Raw genomic sequence first — 22,683 nt, forward strand, 5'->3', positions numbered from 1 at the left:
CTGCAAGGACTGAATCTCACCACCGTACGGCATCCTCCATACTCACTCCAGGCAAATGTCGGGATGGTTCCTTTCAAAGGGCACGGCTGACTTCGTTCTCCATCCTTCCCTAATCTGATGAGACCGATGACCTTGGTGTCTGATCTCCTCCCCCAAAACAAACCCCCAATCCTCCATACAGTCTAGATTTAGCACCGCCTGACTTTCATCTGTTCCCAATAATGAAGGACGATGTGCAAGGACATCATTATGCTTCTGATGAAGACATTGAGAGAACTGTGAGACTGTGGTTGCGGAAACAGAGTGTCGACTTCTTCCATGACGGCTTCAGAAAACTTGTTCATTGTTGGCAGAAATGTATCCAATTGGCTGGTGATTATGTGGAAAAGTGAATATTGATAATTAAAGATCACAGTCTAAGGGTTATTCCTGCATTTGACATGTTAAAAATATTCCCATCCAAACCCAATTAACGAAGGTGGAGGCATTACTTTTCATTCAACCCTCGTACTTACAGATTTTGTAATTATAACAAGCAGTGACCTTAATAATTAGACTGTCTTGAGCATAATTACAGGCCTAATCTAAACTTTCATTGTCATGTCTTCCATTGTTATGATGTTCCTTTGCTTTCCTAACTCTATTACAGGCGTCCTGCTTATTGTGAACAATCACCTCACATACTCCATACAAGAACATATGGTGTTAATGTTCAGAAATCGTAGTGAGCTACATATATGATAATGAAAGTTTGATTGAGACCTGGAAGCATGCTCCAGTAGGCAAATGATTAAACTGACTTCTCATGGTAAATGGTAAATTTAGGTTCGAGTCTCAGTCTGGCAGAGATTTTCAATAATCATTACTTATTCGGTTTGGCTGTGAGATATTGAAGCCAGTGAATGTGCAATGATCTCTAGCCTGAGGTTAGGTGATATTTTGGTTTTGTGTTTGGGAAGCCAGTGAATGTTTCACAAAAACAAACTAATCTTAGTAAATGAGTGGTGCTGTGACAGATTGATTTGTAGCTTAGGCTGAGGTCTAGGTTAGACAAGCTGTTATATATATGAAGCACCGAGAATGGGAGGAGGAAAGGAAATGAAGTTTCATGGGGTGAGAGGGGGTGTGATGTTATTTCAGTGCTTGCAGATTCAGATCAGATTTACAGAGAACTTGGCAGTGTGAGCCCACTTACCAGTATGTTATTGCACCCCCTCTGTTCTGCATGCTTGCACTGATTTGTTGGGAATGTTTCTGCAAAACAGTTGTAGCCTCTCCTGAGACAAGCTGTCCCACAACTGTTGTAATTGGATGTTTATATTCTGAATACTGTCTCTGGTCCAGATTTGATCTTGCTGGCCATGGGTGTACGTCAGCATTGTGCAGGCAGTTCATAGACTCATGGTCCATGTATGGATGAGCAATATGATGTACGTGCCATTTTGTAGCCATTTTATAAGATTCTTTACTTGCCTGTCAAAAGCTCCACCAGTGAAGTACATTTGGAGGAAGTACTTTTAACTCTGCATGCTGGCAGAACCCCTCCATCTTGAAAAATTATGTTGTGCAACCTGAGTTCCTGTGCCCTGCCCATGAACCAAGGAGCAAGAGAAATTGTTCTTCTCTCATGTGTGACTCCAAGGTGTTGATTAGAAAATTGTTGTATAACACTATTGTGAGTTTGCCAGGCTGAGCATGCTATCATAATGTTTTTGTATTTCTGTGTGTACTCACAACTAATTTTTTCACCCTTGATCCAAATGATCAAACAAGGACTGTTGGTAGTGATTTTATGGTTAAGGTTACATCATACTGAGCAGTGTATGAATGTGTTTCCTTATGATTATCCTTTTGCTGCACGAGAACCATCTTTATATACATTAAATGTATTCGCAATTGCAAATAAGGACAACCATCAGCTGTAGAATGGAATGATGACAATGAAAATTTGTGCTGGACCGGCACTCAAACCCGGATTTCTCGACTATCGCGAGCGCTCGTCTTACCATTTGGCTATCCAGGCACGACTCACAGCCCGACCCAAGCTTTCATATCTTCAACCATGCGTCTATGACCTGTACTCGTACATCCATTATGTATATTCCCGTACAGGTGAGACATTGTACTTGAAAGTCGCTTTTCCGGTATCGGCAGAGAAATATGATATTGCAGTACCTGTGTTATTCTGATTACGGTGCAATTAGCGTCATTCCATCATGCAGCTGATGGTTGTCTTTATTTGCAGTTGTGAATACATTTGTTGTATTTCATAACGGCTGTAGTCGCCACAGTGTCTGTTCCTTTGTACATGCATGAATTTTCAAAGAAACTTTGCATTGTAATCGGAATGACACAGGCACTGCAGTATCATATTGTAAAGAACCATCTTTGTCTCTCATTCTGCGAGAGTTCAGTCTTAAGTTGACTGATATTGGCATCCCAGAACAAATTAGTTAACACATTAATATCTTGTTGTCTGTAAAAATTGTTTTTTAATTGATATGAAAATAAATGAATGAATGAATTTAAAATTTTCTTGCTCTCTTTTCAAATCCTTCATGCTTCCTTGACTTTCCCTTGCTAGATTAACAACTGTAACCCTGTAATCCAACAGAACATAATTTTTACCTGCTTCTCTTCAGGCTTGTAATTGCCTGATAAAGATAAAGTGACCTTCAGTTTCTTCAAATGGAGTTCTGTCAATATCTTGGTGAGCAATTACTTCATCTTGTACCATGAGTCGTTTCTCTGCTAGTATTCCAGAAGTGTTGAAAAATATTTCCTCTCCAGTTTCTACATGTTCTTATGTTATTACTGCAGAAGGATTCAAAGTGATGAAATAGTTTGAAAGGAAAAGATGTGCGCTAGACACTAGTCCTCATGAGTCCTTTTTTTAAATTCAGTTTTGTTACTGTCGAAGTACTAAGAATATCATTACATGTACTTGTAAAATCAGATGTCTTGGAGTGTTGGCAAGTAACTACCTTGGGGACAGACATACGAATGAGGTATTCTACGGGTTTGAGAATGCTGTTGCCTTTTGTCTTCACCAGCTGAAAATCATTTGTGCAAATGCAGCAGTCTCTGGTGGGTTGAAACTACCTACAGGAATACCGGGAAAATGCTTTCGTATGGTGAGTCATATCATATCTGGATGCATGCTGGGAAAATGACATCATGTACCTCATGGAATACAGTTATAATTAAAAACTACTTCCAGAATTTTAGAGAAAATCCAATTTTTTGTGGTGAAGATTATGAAGATAATAAATGATTCATTACATATTGATGTTTAGTACAGTCACAATATGTCCTTCATTAGAATATAGTGGGCAGCGGGGGTGGAGGAATGGAACGGTACCAGCACCGAGGTTCAATCCAGAGACCTACTAGTTATGATATTAAGTGCTTACTCACTCAACTGCAGACTTCCTGAATAATGTCAACCATACGAAGTATATAAGCATGTAAACGTGCAAAATTTACAAACTCGGTTTTCTTGAAAATGCTTGAAAAGTTGCATCTCCCTTTTTCATATGTCAAAGTCCTAATCATACCCTGTACGCCTTCCCAGCATGAATGAAATTGGTAAGGGGAAGTTCGTACAGTCCCCTTGTTAACAGAAAGAAGTAGCAGCTCTTCTGTATCCTCAGAAGGCACTAAATCACACTTAGAAGGAATTGATCCCAAAGCCATATGTACCTAGGCCTACATAGATATTTGCCAGCAGAGTAAAAGCCAGCATGTCTGCATCAGCCTCCTCTGTACTAGGAATACTGTTACGCACAATCTGAGCAGATTCCACATTTAGAACAGAAGGAATTTACAGGATTTAATCCAGTTTGTGTGGCAAATTACATGTAGGTCAATCAGGTAGTGTTATAACTACTAGAATGACTGAACATGAAAGAAGTTGGAGACCGAAAAAGAAAAATTCTGCCTTTGTTGAACAAGCTCTGAATCAATGTTGTTCTGACAACATTAAATGTGATGTCCACCATAGAGCAAATAAAGTAAAAAAACTACTTGAAATTTTGGCTATCAGTAAGTCTCCTTTAATCTTTGCTTATATTGTAATATAAGGTTTATTTGTTCATAGCCTTCTTGTGTATGTCATTACACTTGTGGTTTTTGTATAGATATGTAGTCATAAAGGTTATATATCTTTGGAAAAACAATCTTTATTCAAATATAAACTCTTGCTAATATTGTGTGGACTATCTGTTTGGATATAAATTGCCTGAAGAGGGCCCAAAAAGTCAAAAACCATTCACAGCAAACCATAAAATAAATATTATTTTGCAACATCAGTACTGTGTGCTTTAGTTTTTCATAAGAAAATTTTAGCCATTATAATGTGGGGGATTAGAACAATGTTATTGATGATCTGAACATGCCAACAGATTTGAAGCAAATTACATTTTCAACATTTTTGTTTGTTGAACAGAAGAATGACAGAGTATTGAATGCAGGCTTTCACAGTCAGCACTGGCATTATTACTGATATATGATATATGGGCATAAGGCTGTAGTCCAAGGCATAATTCCCTGCCTTAGGCATAATTTAGCTGCTGAAGACATCACCAGAGATTTTAACAACTGAGAAAGCTACCACAGAATTCAAGCAAACTCAGCAAGTTGAACTGTTTATGTGTATCCACACAATGATCAGTTTGTGACATAATCAGACTGCTGTGTAAGATTAAGGAGTTGCGCCGATGTATGCTGTGGAGCTTATAATGGGGAACAGTTGGCACCATTTGTTTTATTTACACAACTTGTCTGTTTAAATCCTCTTTATTGTCTGTTGAAATTATGTTTGTGCATTAGCATTTCTGAATAAGTAATAAAACACCTCTTCCCCTCTACAACTCCATAGGCTATGTCGAGGCGAGTCCATGATCTTAGGCAGCCTCCTGATGGTTTCACGAACTGACTTGTTCGGATACATATAAACAGGTTAGCTTGGTGACCTTGTTTAAATTCTGTAACAGCTTCCGGAGTCGTTGAAGCCTCTGATGAGGTCTCCAGCAGTGGAAGATGAAATGTTAGGCAGAGAAATTATGCCTTGGACCACAAAATAATATATCAGCAATAGTGGCAGAACTGTTAGCAGCCAGTTGTACAAAGTTCTTGTTGAAGTAAGATTATACATTACATTTTTTTCTTCTAGGTTTTTAGAGCACACAAGCTGATATTAGCAGCTTCCAGTCCTGTGTTCGAAGCCATGTGTTATGGACCTCTGGCTGAGGAAGCATGTGTGAAGATCCCTGATGTGGAGCCAGAAGTCTTCAGAATTTTACTTGAGTAAGAGGGCTGCCTGAACTGCTCAGTATTAAATATCTGAAATTAAAAGTATGAATTGCCGCCAGATGATCTTATGTCATGTATTGCGTCTCTCTGTCCCTGTTTCATACTATTTTCTTCTGTTACATTCCCACCTTCTTCTTTTGTCTTATCTCATTATATGGCGTATACAAAATCGCTCTCTCTCTCTCTCTCTCTCTCTCTCCTCTCTCATCATTGTTCTTGTTATCTTCAGTCCAAAAACTGGTATTTGATGCAGCTATTCATACTAGTCTGTCCTGTGCAAGCCTCTTCATCTTGGCATTAACTACTGCAACCAACATCCATTTAAACTATTTCAAACATTTGTCTCCCTTTACAGCAGGGGCGGGCAGGAATCCTGCACGTGTGCGGTGCACTTGTACGCGTGCAGTTAACAGGGGTTCTGCGTGCACACAGGGACAAGCTGTCCACCCGCTTATCTCCCCTCCCCACCATACCTTCAATCCACTCCTTCCTCTGCAATGCATTTTGTTTCCTAGCTTGCTTTATTGATGAAGGAATAAGATTAGTAGGAGTGCTTGAAAGATATCGTGTTTTGAAAGAGTACCTATTACCTACGATACGTCGTATTTTATTATCACAGTGGAGTGGAACAAAATAAGGTTAGTAGGAGTGCTTAAAAGATGTCGTGTTTTGAAAGAGTACCTATTACCTACGATACGTTTTCTTTAATTATCACAGGTGGAGTGGAACAAAATTTCTACATACAGACAAACACAAACAGTTACTTAAATTTTCATCACTGATGTTTGCTCTTAACCGACACTTACTAATTCAGCAAATGGTTTTCCAGCTCTCGCTATATTAAGCGTACCACTGGGCTATTATTGTTGTCATCCTGAAAAATTGAAAACAGTGCTCCATAAAATGTTAAATCAGTTAGACAAGAGACCTGACGAAAGGAAGTCGCAGATCTCTCGTCACCATAGCAACTACGACAGATTCATCTAGTATCGTCAGATCGCTCTCCTTAAGCTCAATTTCCCCATCCGCTCAGAATCCAACAATAAATTGTACTCGTCCTTGTGAAATTTGTTATAATGGTCTTCAATACTAAACTTCCGCTGACCAGCGAGAATACTGCCACATATTAAGCATTTCGAATCTTCACATTTTTGCACAAAGAAAAAATGATTCTCCCATTACTTTTTAAAAGATAGTAAATCTCCACTTCTCCGTTTCCTTGTTTCACTCTGCATTTTCCGGTTCTTGAAATACAATGTTCACTACGTAGTGGTCACTACACATCAACGTCCGCAGCTTAGCCTGGCACTACACAGCTGCAACCTGCCGGCTGTCGCCACTGCCCCAGTCGACGATTGCATGTGAGCAGCACACGTGCAGCGCTGTGCGCTCATGAGCCGCGTGCAACGTTTGCCCGCCCCTGCTTTACAGTGTCCACCCTCTCTCTCTCTCTCTCTCTCTCTCTCTCTCTCTCTCTCTCTCTCTCTCACACACACACACACACACACACTTCCAGTAACAAATTGATGATTCCTTGATGCTTCAGAATATGCCCTGTCAACCAATATCTCCTTGTAGGCGGATTGTGCCACACATTTCTTTTTTCTCTAGTTTGATTTAGTATCTCCTTGTTTATCATTTATCTACCCGTCTTATTTACAATATTCTATTGTGGAATGACCAATCAAAACTTCTATTCTCTTTTTATCTGTACTGTTTAACATCCATGTTTGGGTTCTGCACAGGACTACACTCCGAACAATACATTCAGAAAAGATTCCCTGGCACTTAAATTTATATTTTATGTTAACAGATCTGTCTATTCCAGAAACACTTTTTTTACTGCTGCCAGTCTGCATTCCATTTCGTCTCTGCTTCAACCATGAGCAGTTATTTTACTGCCCAAGTAGAAAACTTATCAACTACTTTTAGTGTGTCATCTCCTGATCTAATTACTTTAGCATCCTCTGCTTTAAATTTAATACTTTTCCATCACCTTTGCTTTTCTGTTGATGATGTTTTCACCTTAGAAACTCTTTTCAAGACACTGTCCAGGACTGTTCCTGCAAGTACTTTGTCACCTCTCACAGAATTACAATGTCATCAGCAAACCACAGAGTTTTTTTTTCCCCCCTGAACTTTAATTCCCTTTCCTAAATGTCTCCAAGGTATTCTTTGCGGCTTGCTCATTGTACAGATTGGGAAACATTGGGGAGAGGCTACAACCCTGTCTCACTCCCTTCTCAACTACTGCTTCCCCTTCATGTCTTTCAACTCCTATAACAACAGTATGGACTTTGTACAAGTTGGAGATAACTTATTGCTCCCAGTGTTTTACCACTACTACCTTCATAATTATAAAGAGTGTATTCCAGTCAACAGTGTCAAAAGATTTCTCTAAATCTACAGATACTGTTAACTTAGATGTGCCTTTCTTCACTCTATCTTCTGAGATAAGTTGTAGAGTCAGTCTGCTCTCATATCTTCCTACATTTCTCTGGAACCTAAAATGATCTTCCTAAAGGTCAGTTTCTACCAATATTTACATCCTTGTGTAAGTAGCTCATGTCAGTATCTTGCAACCATGAGTTATTAAACTATGGTTCGGTAATATTCTCACCTTTCAGTATCTTCCTTCTGTGGAATACAAGTTATTACGTTCTTCTTGAAATCTGATGGCATTTAGCATGTCCAGTATACCATACATACAAGGTGATGTAGTTTTGTTATGGCTTGCTCCCCAGAATTTCCATAGTTCTAAAGGGATGTTATCTACTCCAGGGATTTATTTCGACTTAGGTCTTTCACTGCTCTGTCAAACTCTTCTTGCAGTATTGTAACTCCTATCTCATCTTCATTTACTTCCTCTTTTCTTTCTATAATATTGTTTTTGAGTATGATTCCTTTATATGGACTCATTACTCATATGTATTTTTGTCACTTTCTTGCCTTCCCGCCTTTGCTTAGTACAGGCTTGCCACCTGAGCTCATAATGCTCATGCAGGTGCTTCTCTTTTCTGTAAAGGTCTCTTTAATTTTTCTTTATGCTGCATCTATGTTGTTCCTAGGCGTGCTGGCTTCTACATTCTTGCATTTCTGATATAGTCATTCCTGCATTGCCATTTTGCACTTACTTCCAATCTCATGTTTTAGACACCTGTATATCCTAATTCCTGCTACATTTGCCACAGTTTTTATATTTTCTTCTTTCTTCAGTTAAATTCAATATCTCCTGCATTATCCAAGGATTTCTGCTAGGCCATGTCTATTTACCCATTTGATCCTATGCTGCCTTTGGCATGTCATCTCTCGAAGCTACTCATTTATCTTCTGTCATATTCTTTTCCTCTGTTTCAAATGTTGCCTGATATTTCCACTGAAACTCACAACAAATTCTAGTTCCTTCAACTTTTCCAGACTGTATCCCCTTAATTTCTTACAGTTTTGCAGTTTCTTCAGTTTTAGTCTGCAGTTCAGAACTAATAAATTATGGACAGAGTCCACATTTGCCCCCTTGAAAAGTTTTGCAGTTAAAATCAGGTTTTGAAAGCCATTACTCATCATTATATGATTGTTTGAAATCTTCCTACGTCGCAGGTATCTTGTACATTGTTGTTGTTGTTGTTTTGGTCTTCAGTCCTGAGACAGGTCTGATGCAGCTTTCCATGCTAATCTATCCTGTGCAAGCTTCTTCGTCTCCCAATCTACATCCTTTTGAATCCGCTTAATGTATTCATCTCTTGGTCTCCCTCTACTATTTTTACCCTCCACACTGCCCTCCAACACTAAATTGGTGATCCCTTGATGCCTCAGAACATGTCCTACCAACCGATCCCTTCTTCTAGTCAAGTTGTGCCACAAACTCCTCTTCTCCCCAATTCTATTCAACACCACCTCATTAGTTATGTGATCTACCCCATCTAATCTTCAGCATTCTTCTGTAGCACCACATTTCGAAAGCTTCTATTCTCTTCTTGTCCAAACTATTTATTGTCCATGTTTCACTTCCATTCATGGCTACACTCCATACAATTACTTTCAGAAAAGACTTCCTGACACTTAAATCTATGCTCGATGTTAACAAATTTCTCTTCTTCAGAAACGCTTTTCTTGCCATTGCCAGTCTACCTTTTATATCCTCTCTACTTCGACCATCATCAGTTATTTTGCTCCCCAAATAGCAAAACTCCTTTACTACTGTAAGTGTCTCATTTCCTAATCTAATTCCCGCAGCATCACCTGATTTAATTCGACTACATTCCATTATCCTCGTTTTGCTTTTGTTGATGTTCATCTTATATCCTCCTTTCAAGACTCTTTCCATTCTGTTCAGCTGCTCTTCCAGGTCCTTTGCTGTCTCTGACAGAATTACAATGTCATTGGCGAACCTCAAAGTTTTTATTTCTTCTCCATGGATTTTAATACCTACTCCAAATTTGTGCATATTAAACCTTTAACATGATTTCTAAACCGAGTATTAAGAATGATTAAATTGTTTTCTGTGTAGTTCTATCAGGCAACATTCTCTTTCATTCTGTCCCCCTCTGTCCATGTTCATTTTCCTAGTCTCTAGTCTTGAATTCCACACCCATCCCCCTCCGAGTTCCTCACTTTTTCATCAGATCCCTTAACTATTCAAATAATTTGTTTTATCTCATCATATTTTTTTCATCATCTTCTAAGCTAGAAGGTATATGAACATGTACTGCTGTGATAGGTGTTACTTCATGTCTTATCTTGCTGTTCATAGTAACATTACTTGCATTCCTGTTTTCTTATTCATTATTAAAACTACTACTGCAGTACCTGTGTTTGATTTTGTGTTGGATAAACCTATACTGCCCTGAGTAGGAGTCCTGTTCTTCCTGCCACTGCACTTCACTACTTTTCACTTTATATAAATTCAGTCTATCAATTTTTCTTTTGAAATGCTCTAATCTTCCACCATCTGATCTGTAGAATGCCAATTTTGTTTTTCCTGATGTCAACATCCTCCTGAGTAATGCTCACTTGAGAAGCAAACAGGACCTCTGGAATGAATATATTACTCAGAAGGATGCAATCATCATTAAGTCATACAGCACAGCTAAATTTTCTCAGGGAAGATAACGGCTTTAGTTTCTCTTGCTTTCAATTTACTGTACCAACATAGCATTGCTATATTGGTTAATGTTACAAGGCCAGGTCAGTCATTCATCCAGACGTGTGCCCCTGCAACTACAGGAGAGGCTGCTTGCCTCTCTTCCAGAATCAGATGTGTGTCTGGCTTCTCCACAGATACACCCCTGATGTGGTTGCACATGCAATACAGCTATCTGTATCATAGAGTTGTGCAAGCCACCTCATGTTGCCAAGGTCCATGGTTCGTGGGGTCTCATACTCATTGACAATTGAATCATCTTCTTCATTCTCATGACGATGGCAGTACAGAGTGATAAGTAATTTGCTACGCAGTGGTTTGTTTACCCACTGTTACAATCCATGACTCGCATTCGGGAGGACGACGGTTCAATCCCGTCTCCGGCCATCCTGATTTAGGTTTTCCGTGATTTCCCTAAATCGTTTCAGGCAAATGCCGGGATGGTTCCTTTGAAAGGGCACGGCCGATTTCCTTCCCAATCCTTCCCTAACCCGAGCTTGCGCTCCGTCTCTAATGACCTCGTTGTCGACGGGACGTTAAACACTAACCACCACCACCACCACCAATCCATGACAATCTTCGGCAGTGCCTGTCAATGACACATTGTTATACACAGTAGCAGAGAGAGAGTGGTAGCATTTGCTTTCACATGGTGGTATTGAAAAGCCCAGTGCCTGCACAACCATGTAGAAGGAGTGTTCCTTGCGTCAGGCTTTCACAATCTAGCAATGACAGAATGTACTGAAATTGAAGATCTTGCCCTTTCTGCACCCAGTTGTCATGCTGTCACAGCACAAGGTCTGACAACATTCCAATCAGGTGATGTACCATACTATTCAGTTAATGTACCATACTATTCAGTTAACGATAGCAGCCGAAGCACTTTCTCTGCAATACGTCATCTGCCCCTGACTTAGTTGTTTCTCAGTGTATAGGTTTCAGCTTTGAGTTTTAGCTCACTAATAGCATTTTTATAATGCTCAAACCAAAGATTCATGCAATAAACGTCATGCTTCAGGAGCAGTCTGGCAGAATGCAGAAGTCACAAACGAGTTTAAACAAAGCCATCACCGTTCCCTTCCCAATTATTCATCCAGCTGAGCTAAGTGCTTGGTTTATAATGACCTTCATGTCCAAAAAATGTGGAACTGTACAGTCCTCCTACTCCTACACCTACACCAAATCCGTTTGGCTTTCTCCTTGATAAATTAATGTCTGCAAAACACAAAAAGACACTGCTTACGTCAATCACAGCTTTTTTCAGTGCGCTCTCAACTGCAGTACCACATTTTTTTGTTTATAACAGAGTTGATATGAAAGTAATGTAAACAGGAAATGTGTGTTATGTGGTCTAATCTCGCTTACGTCGGTTTACACCTCACTTTGCATTAGACTGCTTACTTCCTGGTTCGCGTACGAGTGGACATGTTTGTTTCCTTGTGACTCTGTTGTTCGGTCTTGTATTCATTCTGTCCTTCGTCGGTCGTGTCCGTCCTCTTCCATTGTGTTGTTGTTCACAGGCCTCTCCGTGGGTCCCGCCGCGCTTTCCATCATTGCTACCCCGCGACCGTCCTGGTCGCAGTTACAACATTTTTTTTTGATAGCAGTCACAGTATTTTGAGGTCTGTACCAGAAATTTCAGAACAGTCGTAACCTATTCCAAGTAATTTCCATAGATCATACTCTGTGAGTGCTGATTTGTTAGGTTGAAATAATTAGGTATCCATTGGTGTTCACAGGAGTGATTTTTGATAGTTTGTACTGTCTGCCTTATGTACACCATGCCTCATTGGCAGGTATTTCATAGAGACTGGACTGCAATAGATAAAGGTTGTGCTAGGCGCTGTCGAGCAGTCCTGATGTTTTAACCAGTGGCCAAAAAACAAATCTTTGTGTGGTGTATTCCCAGAAATCTTTCAGTCCTCTTGAATAATGTATCACTGTGTGGGATAAATGCAGCAGATACATCCTTCTCAGGCTCCTCTTCCATTTCTGCTTAGTGTACTGTTGATGTAGGATGAGGAGTTCACTGAATCTACCACTTAGTGTATCCATTCTTACATAAAACCATTTTCAGATGTTATAGTCTTGATGATCGTAACATGATTGTTTGCTGTAATATTGCGCCTTTTGGAAATTAAAATGTGGTTGTATGTCCACAAATTATTTTATCAACAAGTAATGAAAGCTGCAGATATTATGGATGAACTGTTACACATATAGCTTGACATCTACTGGTGATACAGTCTCATTTTGCCATTATGTTGTATTTCTTTAAAACAACTTTACTCGTATTATATATAATCCAGTATGCCAAAGTTGATTTTCAATTTTTATAAGCTTTGCAGAATTCGACTTAGTGATATATGATAAACTGCAAGAACATTTTCATTTTAACAAACCAAGCAAGACAAAAGATAGTCTGTTTTCTTTTGTACACATATTTAAAAAAAAAAAAAAACTTATTTTCAGGTACATTTACACTGATGTGGCAAATATTTCATCAGTAGATGAAGCAGCTGGAGTTTTGTATGCAGCAAAAAAATATATGTTACCTCATCTTTGTCATACTTGTCACAATTACATAATAGATAATTTACGCCCTAGTAATGCAATGAGTATTTTTGAATTTGCAAATGAAATAAATGAGGAGCAGCTTCTGGAGCCATGTATCAAGGTAATTTGAAGAGACTTACATACAATTTATTCATGTATAAAACTGACAGTCAGTTGTATATATGACATATGTCCACTTGCTATGGGTTATCATTTATGGTAATGATGTTCATATTGAAATAATTAATTATTATGTGAACCACTTTAGTGATTTGTCTTTTCCATTGTTTTGTAGAGTAATTTCGACAGATAACATAGATTTTAGTATTATGTTTTGTTCCCTGAGATTTTCTTAACACATCAGCAAACTCAAACTGTTTGGAGGAAGCTCATATTTCTGGATGATCCAGAATCAATTTGTATGTCACTGTTCAGTTTTATTTTTTGTATGGGTGCTCTAAAATTGCTTTACCTAAATTGTGGAATCATTTTACCCAGATTGAAAATGAGCCAGAGGCTTTTTTACTGTGACTCACTATTGGCATTACATGGAATAGAATGTGAATTCACTATTTTGGTGCAGTAGTAAAATGGTGAAGCTGAATGTACAGGGAGCAGAAATGAACTCATGTTATAATCATAAGAGCTAACTTTTCCTCTAAATCAAATAAAATGAAATGGGAAATTTTACACTAAGCTGTAATAATCATACAATGCAGACTTCCTCGGTTATCTGAATTTTTATAGAGTCTGATGATGTCGTCAGTATTAGGAAGCAAAACATTAGTCACAGAAATATGGCTTGGATGATGGCCTAATGCCCATAAAACAAAATTCACTAAGCTGCACTAATTTCTGCCCCAGACATTTTCCAGTTGAAGAATACTGTGCAGGTCTTGAGGGCAGTGCATAATTTTTTCTGAACAGTTTATATTCATAGCCATTAGCAAAGATGAGCTTACCTTTTTGGAGCATACCCTGTTTCTGCATTCAGAAGAGCTGTAAAGTAAATCGCTAATTAACTGCACTGAGATTATGTCAGTAGAAGTAAAAGGTCCTTGGTAATTGCTCCCCTAACAACTGAAGTACACATTAGAGCTAATATCTTAAATATAATATGTTAATACTTGAACCCACAATTCCAAAGTAGCATTGGATGATCTTTAATGTTGCACTACTGTGGAATACCTCATTCTCCTAGGCTGAAAATCACCTGTAGAAAGAATGAGTAAAATTAAAGGTAAACTTGATGTCCTTACCATCAAACAGCTATTTCAATGTTTAATGGCCCTATTTAAGTGCAACCTTTTGTTGAAAAAAAGGGGTGCATGAGACATCCAACAACATACTTTCCATCAAGATTGACCCTGTCTTTGGCCTGAGCATTGTGTGCAGTGTGCCGATGTATTTTTGATGGTGATCATTGTTTTCGGTATTCAAAACCTAATTTAAGCTACCCTGACCTAGATTATGCAGCTTATGTTAGAGGTCTAGATGTAGAAACAGTTGCTTTGTGAAACTGATAAGAGTTCTGAACTCAGTTGTGTTATGTTACTTCCACAGTCCCTTGTTACAGTCCTCTTTACCATTCATGCTACTTAAGCATGGAAAATTAGTTTCTTTGACAATTATTTTTGGTGATAAGTATTGTACATATTGTCATATGCTGAACTACGTATGTGCAGTCCCTGTACAGTGCATGGCGAAGGGTACCACATGGCACTACTTGACATTTCCATCCCTGTTCCACTTGAAAATAGACCGAGGGAAAAATGACTGTTTATAAATGTCCATATGAGCCCTAATTTCTCTCACTTTATTTTCATAGTCTTTGCACAAAGTATATGTTGGCAGCAGTTGAATCGATTTGCAGTTGACTTCAAATGCAAGTGTTCTAAATTTCTGCAACATTGCCTCATGAAAAGAGCACTGTCTTTCCTCCAGGGATGCTCATTTGAGTTCCCAAAGCATCACTGTAATACTTGGGTGCTGACCAAACCTACCAGTAACATGTCTAGCAGCATACCTCTGGATTGCTTCAATGTATTCCTTTAATTTGACCTTATAGGGATCCCAAACATGCAAGCAATATTCAAGAATGGGTCACACTAGTTTTTTATATGCCGTATCTTCTATAGATGAGCTACCTCTTCCCAAAATCCTCCCAATAAAATGAAGTCAAGCATTCGCCTTTCCTACTACCAGCCTGTGATGCTCATTCCGTTTCATATTGCTTTGCAACATTACAAATAGATATTTAACCAACTTGACCGCGTCGGGCCAGTAACTTACATTTTTCCACATGTAGGGCAAGCTACCGCTCATTACACCAGCTCAAAATTCTGTCTAAATGATCTTGTATCCTCCTGTCCTCCTACAGTCCACCATCCCACACAACATCAGCAAGCAGCCACAAATTGCTGTTCGGTGTGTCGTGCCTGTGCCTATGCCTGTGCCTGTGCCATTGCTATCAGTACATATGATACCCTGATAGTCTTTGGTACACTAATTCCAATCTATTATGCTTTCATACATTCTTTATTCGTTCATTTGCACATTCTGTTCCATGAATCCCATGGATTGCTAGCGATTAGTTTTCCAATTCAGGCGTTTACAAACTAAGCTGTAATAACTGTCCTTCATATTATATTGGTCAAACAGGCAGAGCTGTGAAAACAAGATATAAAGAACACCTATTAGGTAAAAAAGGAGCGAATATACACAGCTCTACTTTTGCTGAACACCTCTTGATAGCCAGTCATACGCCTAAACAGTTAGAAGACACTGTTATCCTACACAGAGAAGTCAAAGGGCGTAGATTAGATCTGTGGGAAGAGTTACAAATTTTTAAACATCTAGAGGCAAGGACGGTAATATACTGAACGACCAGTTGAACCTTGCTTGTAGACAATTTTTTGAAGGCTTTAAACCTGCACTGTTTATGGTATAACATTAATGCTGGTAACCTTAGTGGTCTATTTTCTCAGGAAGCTATGATGCACCTTCAATGCTTTAAGCTCGCTACCCTTTATGTAATGTGGTTTTCTCATGATGTATGGCTGCCACTACATCGGCCCTTATGTGGTTTTGTCTGGCTCTAAAACGTGGGCTCCCTGCAAATGTGTATTAACTGGATTGTGTACCAGGGTTCGTAATTCTGTCTTAAGCGCCATTATTGTCAATTTTAAAGTTCTGACATATATACCGTTTGTGGGCTTCACTAATATAGTAATGTAATTTTTATATTTTGGCTGTATATGCCACTATGCGTAACTCTCTCGGCATAAGCACCACCTGCCTTTTTGATGTATAACTACATTAATTGTACTAAGGCTCCCATACTGTTATAACGGGAGTGTTAAATGCCCTCCTTCTTTTTATTGTTACTTTATCTAAGGACGTTATTAATACTGATAATTTACACGTTGCTTTTGTACGCCAATTGGCACATGGTTCGCGCCATGAGTGCCACCTGCCCTGGTCGCAGATAACTACGCTGGCCGATTACACTCAGTCGGTTGTGAGCTCTGCAAGATCCATATACTAATTTATATTTACGTGACAAACTCTAATTTTAGGGCTATATTTTAATTTTGACAAATGGATCTATGCCGACACTTGTAAAAACGGCGATGGTACATTAGTCCTTACTAATGTAAAATTGTAAGTACCAGTCGTCGTTCTCATATTTCTGTAATGCAAGAGCTCTCTAATTTGTGTCAAAATCTATTCTTGGCTTAAGTTTCATACTTTCCTAATGTAAGTGATAATGTTCTTGTCCTTAGGCCACCTTCTGAAGAAGACAAATTTACATTTGTCGAAACCTAGGTAAAGAATTCTTTATCCATTGCAACTGGTCGGCTGTTTATAATTTTAATACTGATATGAGTTATGAAGGGGGAACATCAAGATGGGCTGAGCATGAGTTGGAGTTTGTAGTAGGGAAGGAGATGCAGTAGGGTAATAACTTGCAGCTGCGTTAGCCACAGTCCCAGGGTAGCACATCTGCCTAGTGAATGGGAGGCCCAGGTTCGAATCCTGGTGTGCAGGAGGCTTGTTGTTGTTGTTGTTGTTGTGGTCTTCAGCCCTGAGACTGGTTTGATGCAGCTCTCCATGCTACTCTATCCTGTGCAAGCTTCTTCATCTCCCAGTACTTACTGCAACATACATCCTTCTGAATCTGCTTAGTGTATTCATCTCTTGGTCTCCCTCTACGATTTTTACCCTCCATGCTGCCCTCCAATGCTAAATTTGTGATCCCTTGATGCCTCAGACCATGTCCTACCAGCCGGTCCCTTCTTCTTGTCAAGTTATGCCACAAACTCCTCTTCTCCCCAATTCTATTCAATACCTCCTCATTAGTTATGTGATCTACCCCATCTAATCTTCAGCATTCTTCTGTAGCAACACACTTCGAAAGCTTCTGTTCTCTTCTTGTCCAAACTATTTATTGTCCATGTTTCACTTCCATACATGGCTACACTCCATACAAATACTTTCAGAAACGACTTCCTGACATTTAAATTTATACTCGATGTTAACAAATTTTTCTTCTTCAGAAACGCTTTCCTTGCCATTGCCAGTCTACATTTTATATCCTCTGTACTTCGACCATCATCAGTTATTTTGCTCCCCAAATAGCAAAACTCCTTTACTACTGTAAGTGTCTCATTTCCTAATCTAATCCCCTCAGCATCACCCGATTTAATTTGACTACATTCCATTATCCTCGTTTTGCTTTTGTTGATGTTCATCTTATATCCTCCTTTCAAGACACTGTCCATTCCGTTCAACTGCTCTTCCAAGTCCTTTGCTGTCTCTGACAGAATTACAATGTCATCGGCGAACCTCAAAGTTTTTATTTCTTCTCCATGGATTTTAATACCTACTCCGAATTTTTCTTTTGTTTCCTTTACTGCTTGCTCAATATACAGATTGAATAACATCGGGGAGAGGCTACAACCCTGTCTCACTCCTTTCCCAACCACTGCTTCCCTTTCATGCCCCTCGACTCTTATAACTGTCATCTGGTTTCTGTACAAATTGTAAATAGCCTTTCGCTCCCTGTATTTTACCCCTGCCACCTTTAGAATTTGAAAGAGAGTATTCCAGTTAACGTTGTCAAAAGCTTTCTCTAAATCTACAAATGCTAGAAACGTAGGTTTGCCTTTTCTTAATCTTTCTTCTAAGATAAGTCGTAAGGTTAGTATTGCCTCACGTGTTCCAACATTTCTACAGAATCCAAACTGATCTTCCCCGAGGTCCGCTTCTACCAGTTTTTCCATTCGTCTGTAAAGAATTTGCGTTAGTATTTTGCAGCTGTGACTTATTAAACTGATAGTTCGGTAATTTTCACATCTGTCAACACCTGCTTTCTTTGGAATTGGAATTATTATATTCTTCTTGAAGTCTGTGGGTATTTCACCTGTCTCATACATCTTGCTCACCAGATGGTAGAGTTTTGTCATGACTGGCTCTCCCAAGGCCATCAGTAGTTCTAATGGAATGTTGTCTACTCCCGGGGCCTTGTTTCGACTCATGTCTTTCAGTGCTCTGTCAAACTCTTCACGCAGTATATTATCTCCCATTTCATCTTCATCTACATCCTCTTCCATTTCCATAATATTGTCCTCAAGTACATCGCCCTTGTATAAACCCTGTATATACTCCTTCCACCTTTCTGCCTTCCCTTCTTTGCTTAGAACTGGGTTGCCATCTGAGCTCTTGATACTCATACAAGTGGTTCTCTTCTCTCCAAAGGTCTCTTTAATTTTCCTGTAGGCAGTATCTATCTTACCCCTAGTGAGACAAGCCTCTACATCCTTACATTTGTCCTCTAGCCATCCCTGCTTAGCCATTTTGCACTTCCTGTCGATCTCATTTTTGAGACGTTTGTATTCCTTTTTGCCTGCTTCATTTACTGCATTTTTATATTTTCTCCTTTCATCAATTAAATTCAATATTTCTTCTGTTACCCAAGGATTTCTATTAGCCCTCGCCTTTTTACCTACTTGATCCTCTGCTGCCTTCACTACTTCATCCCTCAGAGCTACCCATTCTTCTTCTACTGTATTTCTTTCCCCCATTCCTGTCAATTGTTCCCTTATGCTCTCCCTGAAACTCTGTACAACCTCTGGTTCTTTCAGTTTATCCAGGTCCCATCTTCTTAAATTCCCGTCTTTTTGCAGTTTCTTCAGTTTCAATCTGCAGTTCATAACCAATAGATTGTGGTCAGAATCCACTTCTGCCCCTGGAAATGTCTTACAATTTAAAACCTGGTTCCTAAATCTCTGTCTTACCAGTATGTAATCTATCTGCTACCTTTTAGTATCTCCAGGATTCTTCCAGGTATACAACCTTCTTTCATGATTCTTGAACCAAGTGTCAGCTATGATTAAGTTATGCTCTGTGCAAAATTCTACAAGGCGGCTTCCTCTTTCATTTCTTCCTCCCAATCCATATTCACCTACTATGTTTCCTTCTCTCCCTTTTCCTACTGATGAATTCCAGTCACTCATGACTATTAAATTTTCGTCTCCCTTCACTACCTGAATAATTTCTTTTATCTCGTCATACATTTCATCAATTTCTTCATCATCTGCAGAGCTAGTTGGCATATAAACTTGTACTACTGTAGTAGGCATGGGCTTTGTGTCTATCTTGGCCACAATAATGCGTTCACTATGCTGTTTGTAGTAGCTAACCCGCATTCCTATTTTCCTATTCATTATTAAACCTACTCCTGCATTACCCCTATTTGATTTTGTGTTTATAACCCTGTAGTCACCTGACCAGAAGTCTCGTTCCTCCTGCCACCGAACTTCACTAATTCCCACTATATCTAACTTCAACCTATCCATTTCCCTTTTTAAATTTTCTAACCTACCTGCCCGATGAAGGGATCTGACATTCCACGCTCCGATCCATAGAATGCCAGTTTTCTATCTCCTGATAACAACGTCCTCTTGAGTAGTCCCTGCCCGGAGATCCGAATGGGGGACTATTTTACCTCCGGAATATTTTACCCAAGAGGACGCCATCATCATTTAATCATACAGTAAAGCTGCACATCCTCGGGAAAAATTACGGCTGTAGTTTCCCCTTGCTTTCAGCCGTTCGCAGTACCAGCACAGCAAGGCCGTTTTGGTTAATGTTACAAGGCCAGATCAGTCAGTCATCCAGACTGTTGCCCCTGCAACTACTGAAAAGGCTGCTGCCCCTCTTCAGGAACCACATGTTTGTCTGGCCTCTCAACAGATACCCCTCCGTTGTGGTTGCACCTACGGTACGGCCATCTGTATCGCTGAGGCACGCAAGCCTCCCCACCAACGGCAAGGTCCATGGTTCATGGGGGGTGGTTATTAGTATAAATAATATATAAAATTATTAGTATAAATACTTTTTTAAAGGTGTAATGAAAAGTCGCATATTCACAAAAACTTAAATGTGTAGTAAGTTTTAGAATAATGAAGAAAATATTTGACCCTGTTTTCTTATACAATCTCTTTTTTTGTACAAAATTCCATGAAGTATTGATTTTGAACAATTACCATGCTTTCAAAATATGCAGATTGCAGTTAGAATGCTTAATTATTTTGATTATTAACATTTATTAGAGATTTCTATGCTAAAATTATGTTATCTAATTCAACAAACTATCTTGTAAACCATGTTAAAGATTATTATCTACTGAACTGTTTCCAGTTTAAACACAGTAATTGGTCAGAGCATTATGTAGTCTTTTTCTAGAACTTTTTGTATGATAATTTTAAATATTTTACAGGAAAACTATATTAAATGAGTGAATTATTATCTTTCTGGAAGATAGAATTGTTTCAGCAGAATGAAGTATGTATACAAAATTATCATAATGTTGTAAATGAAATAATGTTACAAACTTTTTTATTTACAGGACACTCAGTTATTCCTGGTAGTATTAGATAATGAATACTTAATATGAAGGGAATAAACAAAATCATAAATCTACAAAAACATGATAAGAGATTCAGTTCACTAAAAATACATTACACCTCAAAGGGTACAGTGTTGAGAGAGAGAGGGAAAAAAAAAGGATAGAGGGAGAGGTGGGGGGAGGGGTGGAGAATTTACTTCTTCTCTCTCTGTCACAGAAAGCAGTAACTACAAAACTTTGAAAATATGTACCTCAAGATGGATAGGTCCTGATCTGGTTCCGTATGTGTTTGGCACCATACCTGAATGAACCTGAACCAACTGTAGAAACAGCTTTCATCAGTTTTTCTTTATTAATGTTCTTTGAGTATTAAGAGAGATTGCCGTGGGAGGAAAAAAAATTGAGTCTTTTTGTGAGACGGTTTTTTGAAGATCTGAGAGTGGACAAATACTGTACTTTGAGGAAATGACTAACTTCATGGCTTGGAGATGAGTGCACATTGCTCTAGCATCTTAAGATAATGCAAAGAGTCTGAGTGATAATTGAGGTTTCAAGAACTCTCTTTGTTGGACCTTCACTGTTGACTGGAAAAATATTAGTGGCAGGCAGTTGCACATTTTACTATCAGATGAAGGCTCTTTCAGCCTGTCTGCATCTACATTTTCAGACCAATTAAAAAAAAAAAAAAAAAAAAAAAAAGAAGAAGAAGAAGAAGAAGAAGAAGAAATTGTCAGCATAGAAGATTATCATCTATAATGATACAGAGAAAGAAAGTGACAATCACAACTTCCTAAGTGAATAGCAGTGTTGCAGGTGATAACACGGTTTTATTAATAATCATCCGAACGTACCACATGACAAGAAACAGGTGCATGAAAAAGCTTGCATCTGCCGAAGCTACAAAATTGTGGAATGGCGGGAAAAGACTGACAAATATTTCCTTTGATCATAAGGTTGCTCTTACATGTGACACATATATCTCAGATAGTGATCTCTGGGAACATTAGAATGATGTCCAGTATTACACTTACCTGCATATTAAACTGGACGAAATATCATTGTTGTCAAAATACAGTATATTTTGCAGTTTTTTTTCTTGGATTCATTTCTTGAACATGTATTTTATATGGCAGGGTTTCTGTAATATTTATAAAACATTTATTTTCTGAATTCAAAATTCAAAAATATTTTATTCACAAATTTCAATCTAATTCATACATCTCTTACTATATGCTGGCTAGTACTGACTACACATCTCGACAAAGTTGGCACCAAAATACATCTTTTCTTTTCCAGACTTTCCTTGTACATTATCATCAAAAATTTAACATGTATTTATCACACTACAATTTTCTTTTTATAAGAGGTTTTGTAATTAATTGTAATTTTGACTTTAAATTTATGACATATCTTTCATCTTTACATTGTTTTAATTAAACCCATTGTCAAGGATGTACACGTTGATATGCTTACAATCTCGCCTTACATAATACAGTTTTGTGTGAATTATCAAATAACAAAACAATGTGTCTTTTGAATTGAAGGCGGAAAGGAACAGAGAGTGCCTAACAAACTTCTATATGTGCCTGTGGGGAGCTGGTGTTATGCTCGACCATATGGTCCATGGAGTGAAGTTACAGACCCTTGAAATACACATATGTACTGTATGGTGGCTCAGTTTGCACTGCCCTTGCTTTTTCTGCTGACCTGCATCCAAACATGCCACAGCATTGCCACAATTTTGCCTATTGGAGATATGCAT

At 38.6% G+C, this 22,683-nt stretch overlaps 1 protein-coding gene across 1 annotated transcript in view; it reads left to right on the forward strand.

The window, feature by feature from the left end:
• The window catches only part of LOC124613176 (BTB/POZ domain-containing protein 6-like), a 32,948-nt gene that overhangs the window by 8,515 nt on the left and 1,750 nt on the right, over positions 1–22,683 (forward strand). Inside the window, exons 3-4 of the mRNA XM_047141813.1 lie at positions 5,174–5,307; positions 12,926–13,130. Coding sequence (XP_046997769.1) covers positions 5,174–5,307; positions 12,926–13,130 — 339 coding nt within the window. The remainder of the gene's footprint in view (positions 1–5,173; positions 5,308–12,925; positions 13,131–22,683) is intronic.

The sequence above is a fragment of the Schistocerca americana genome, chromosome 4 (genome assembly GCF_021461395.2).
Source record: "Schistocerca americana isolate TAMUIC-IGC-003095 chromosome 4, iqSchAmer2.1, whole genome shotgun sequence".
Classification (NCBI taxonomy): domain Eukaryota; kingdom Metazoa; phylum Arthropoda; class Insecta; order Orthoptera; family Acrididae; genus Schistocerca; species Schistocerca americana.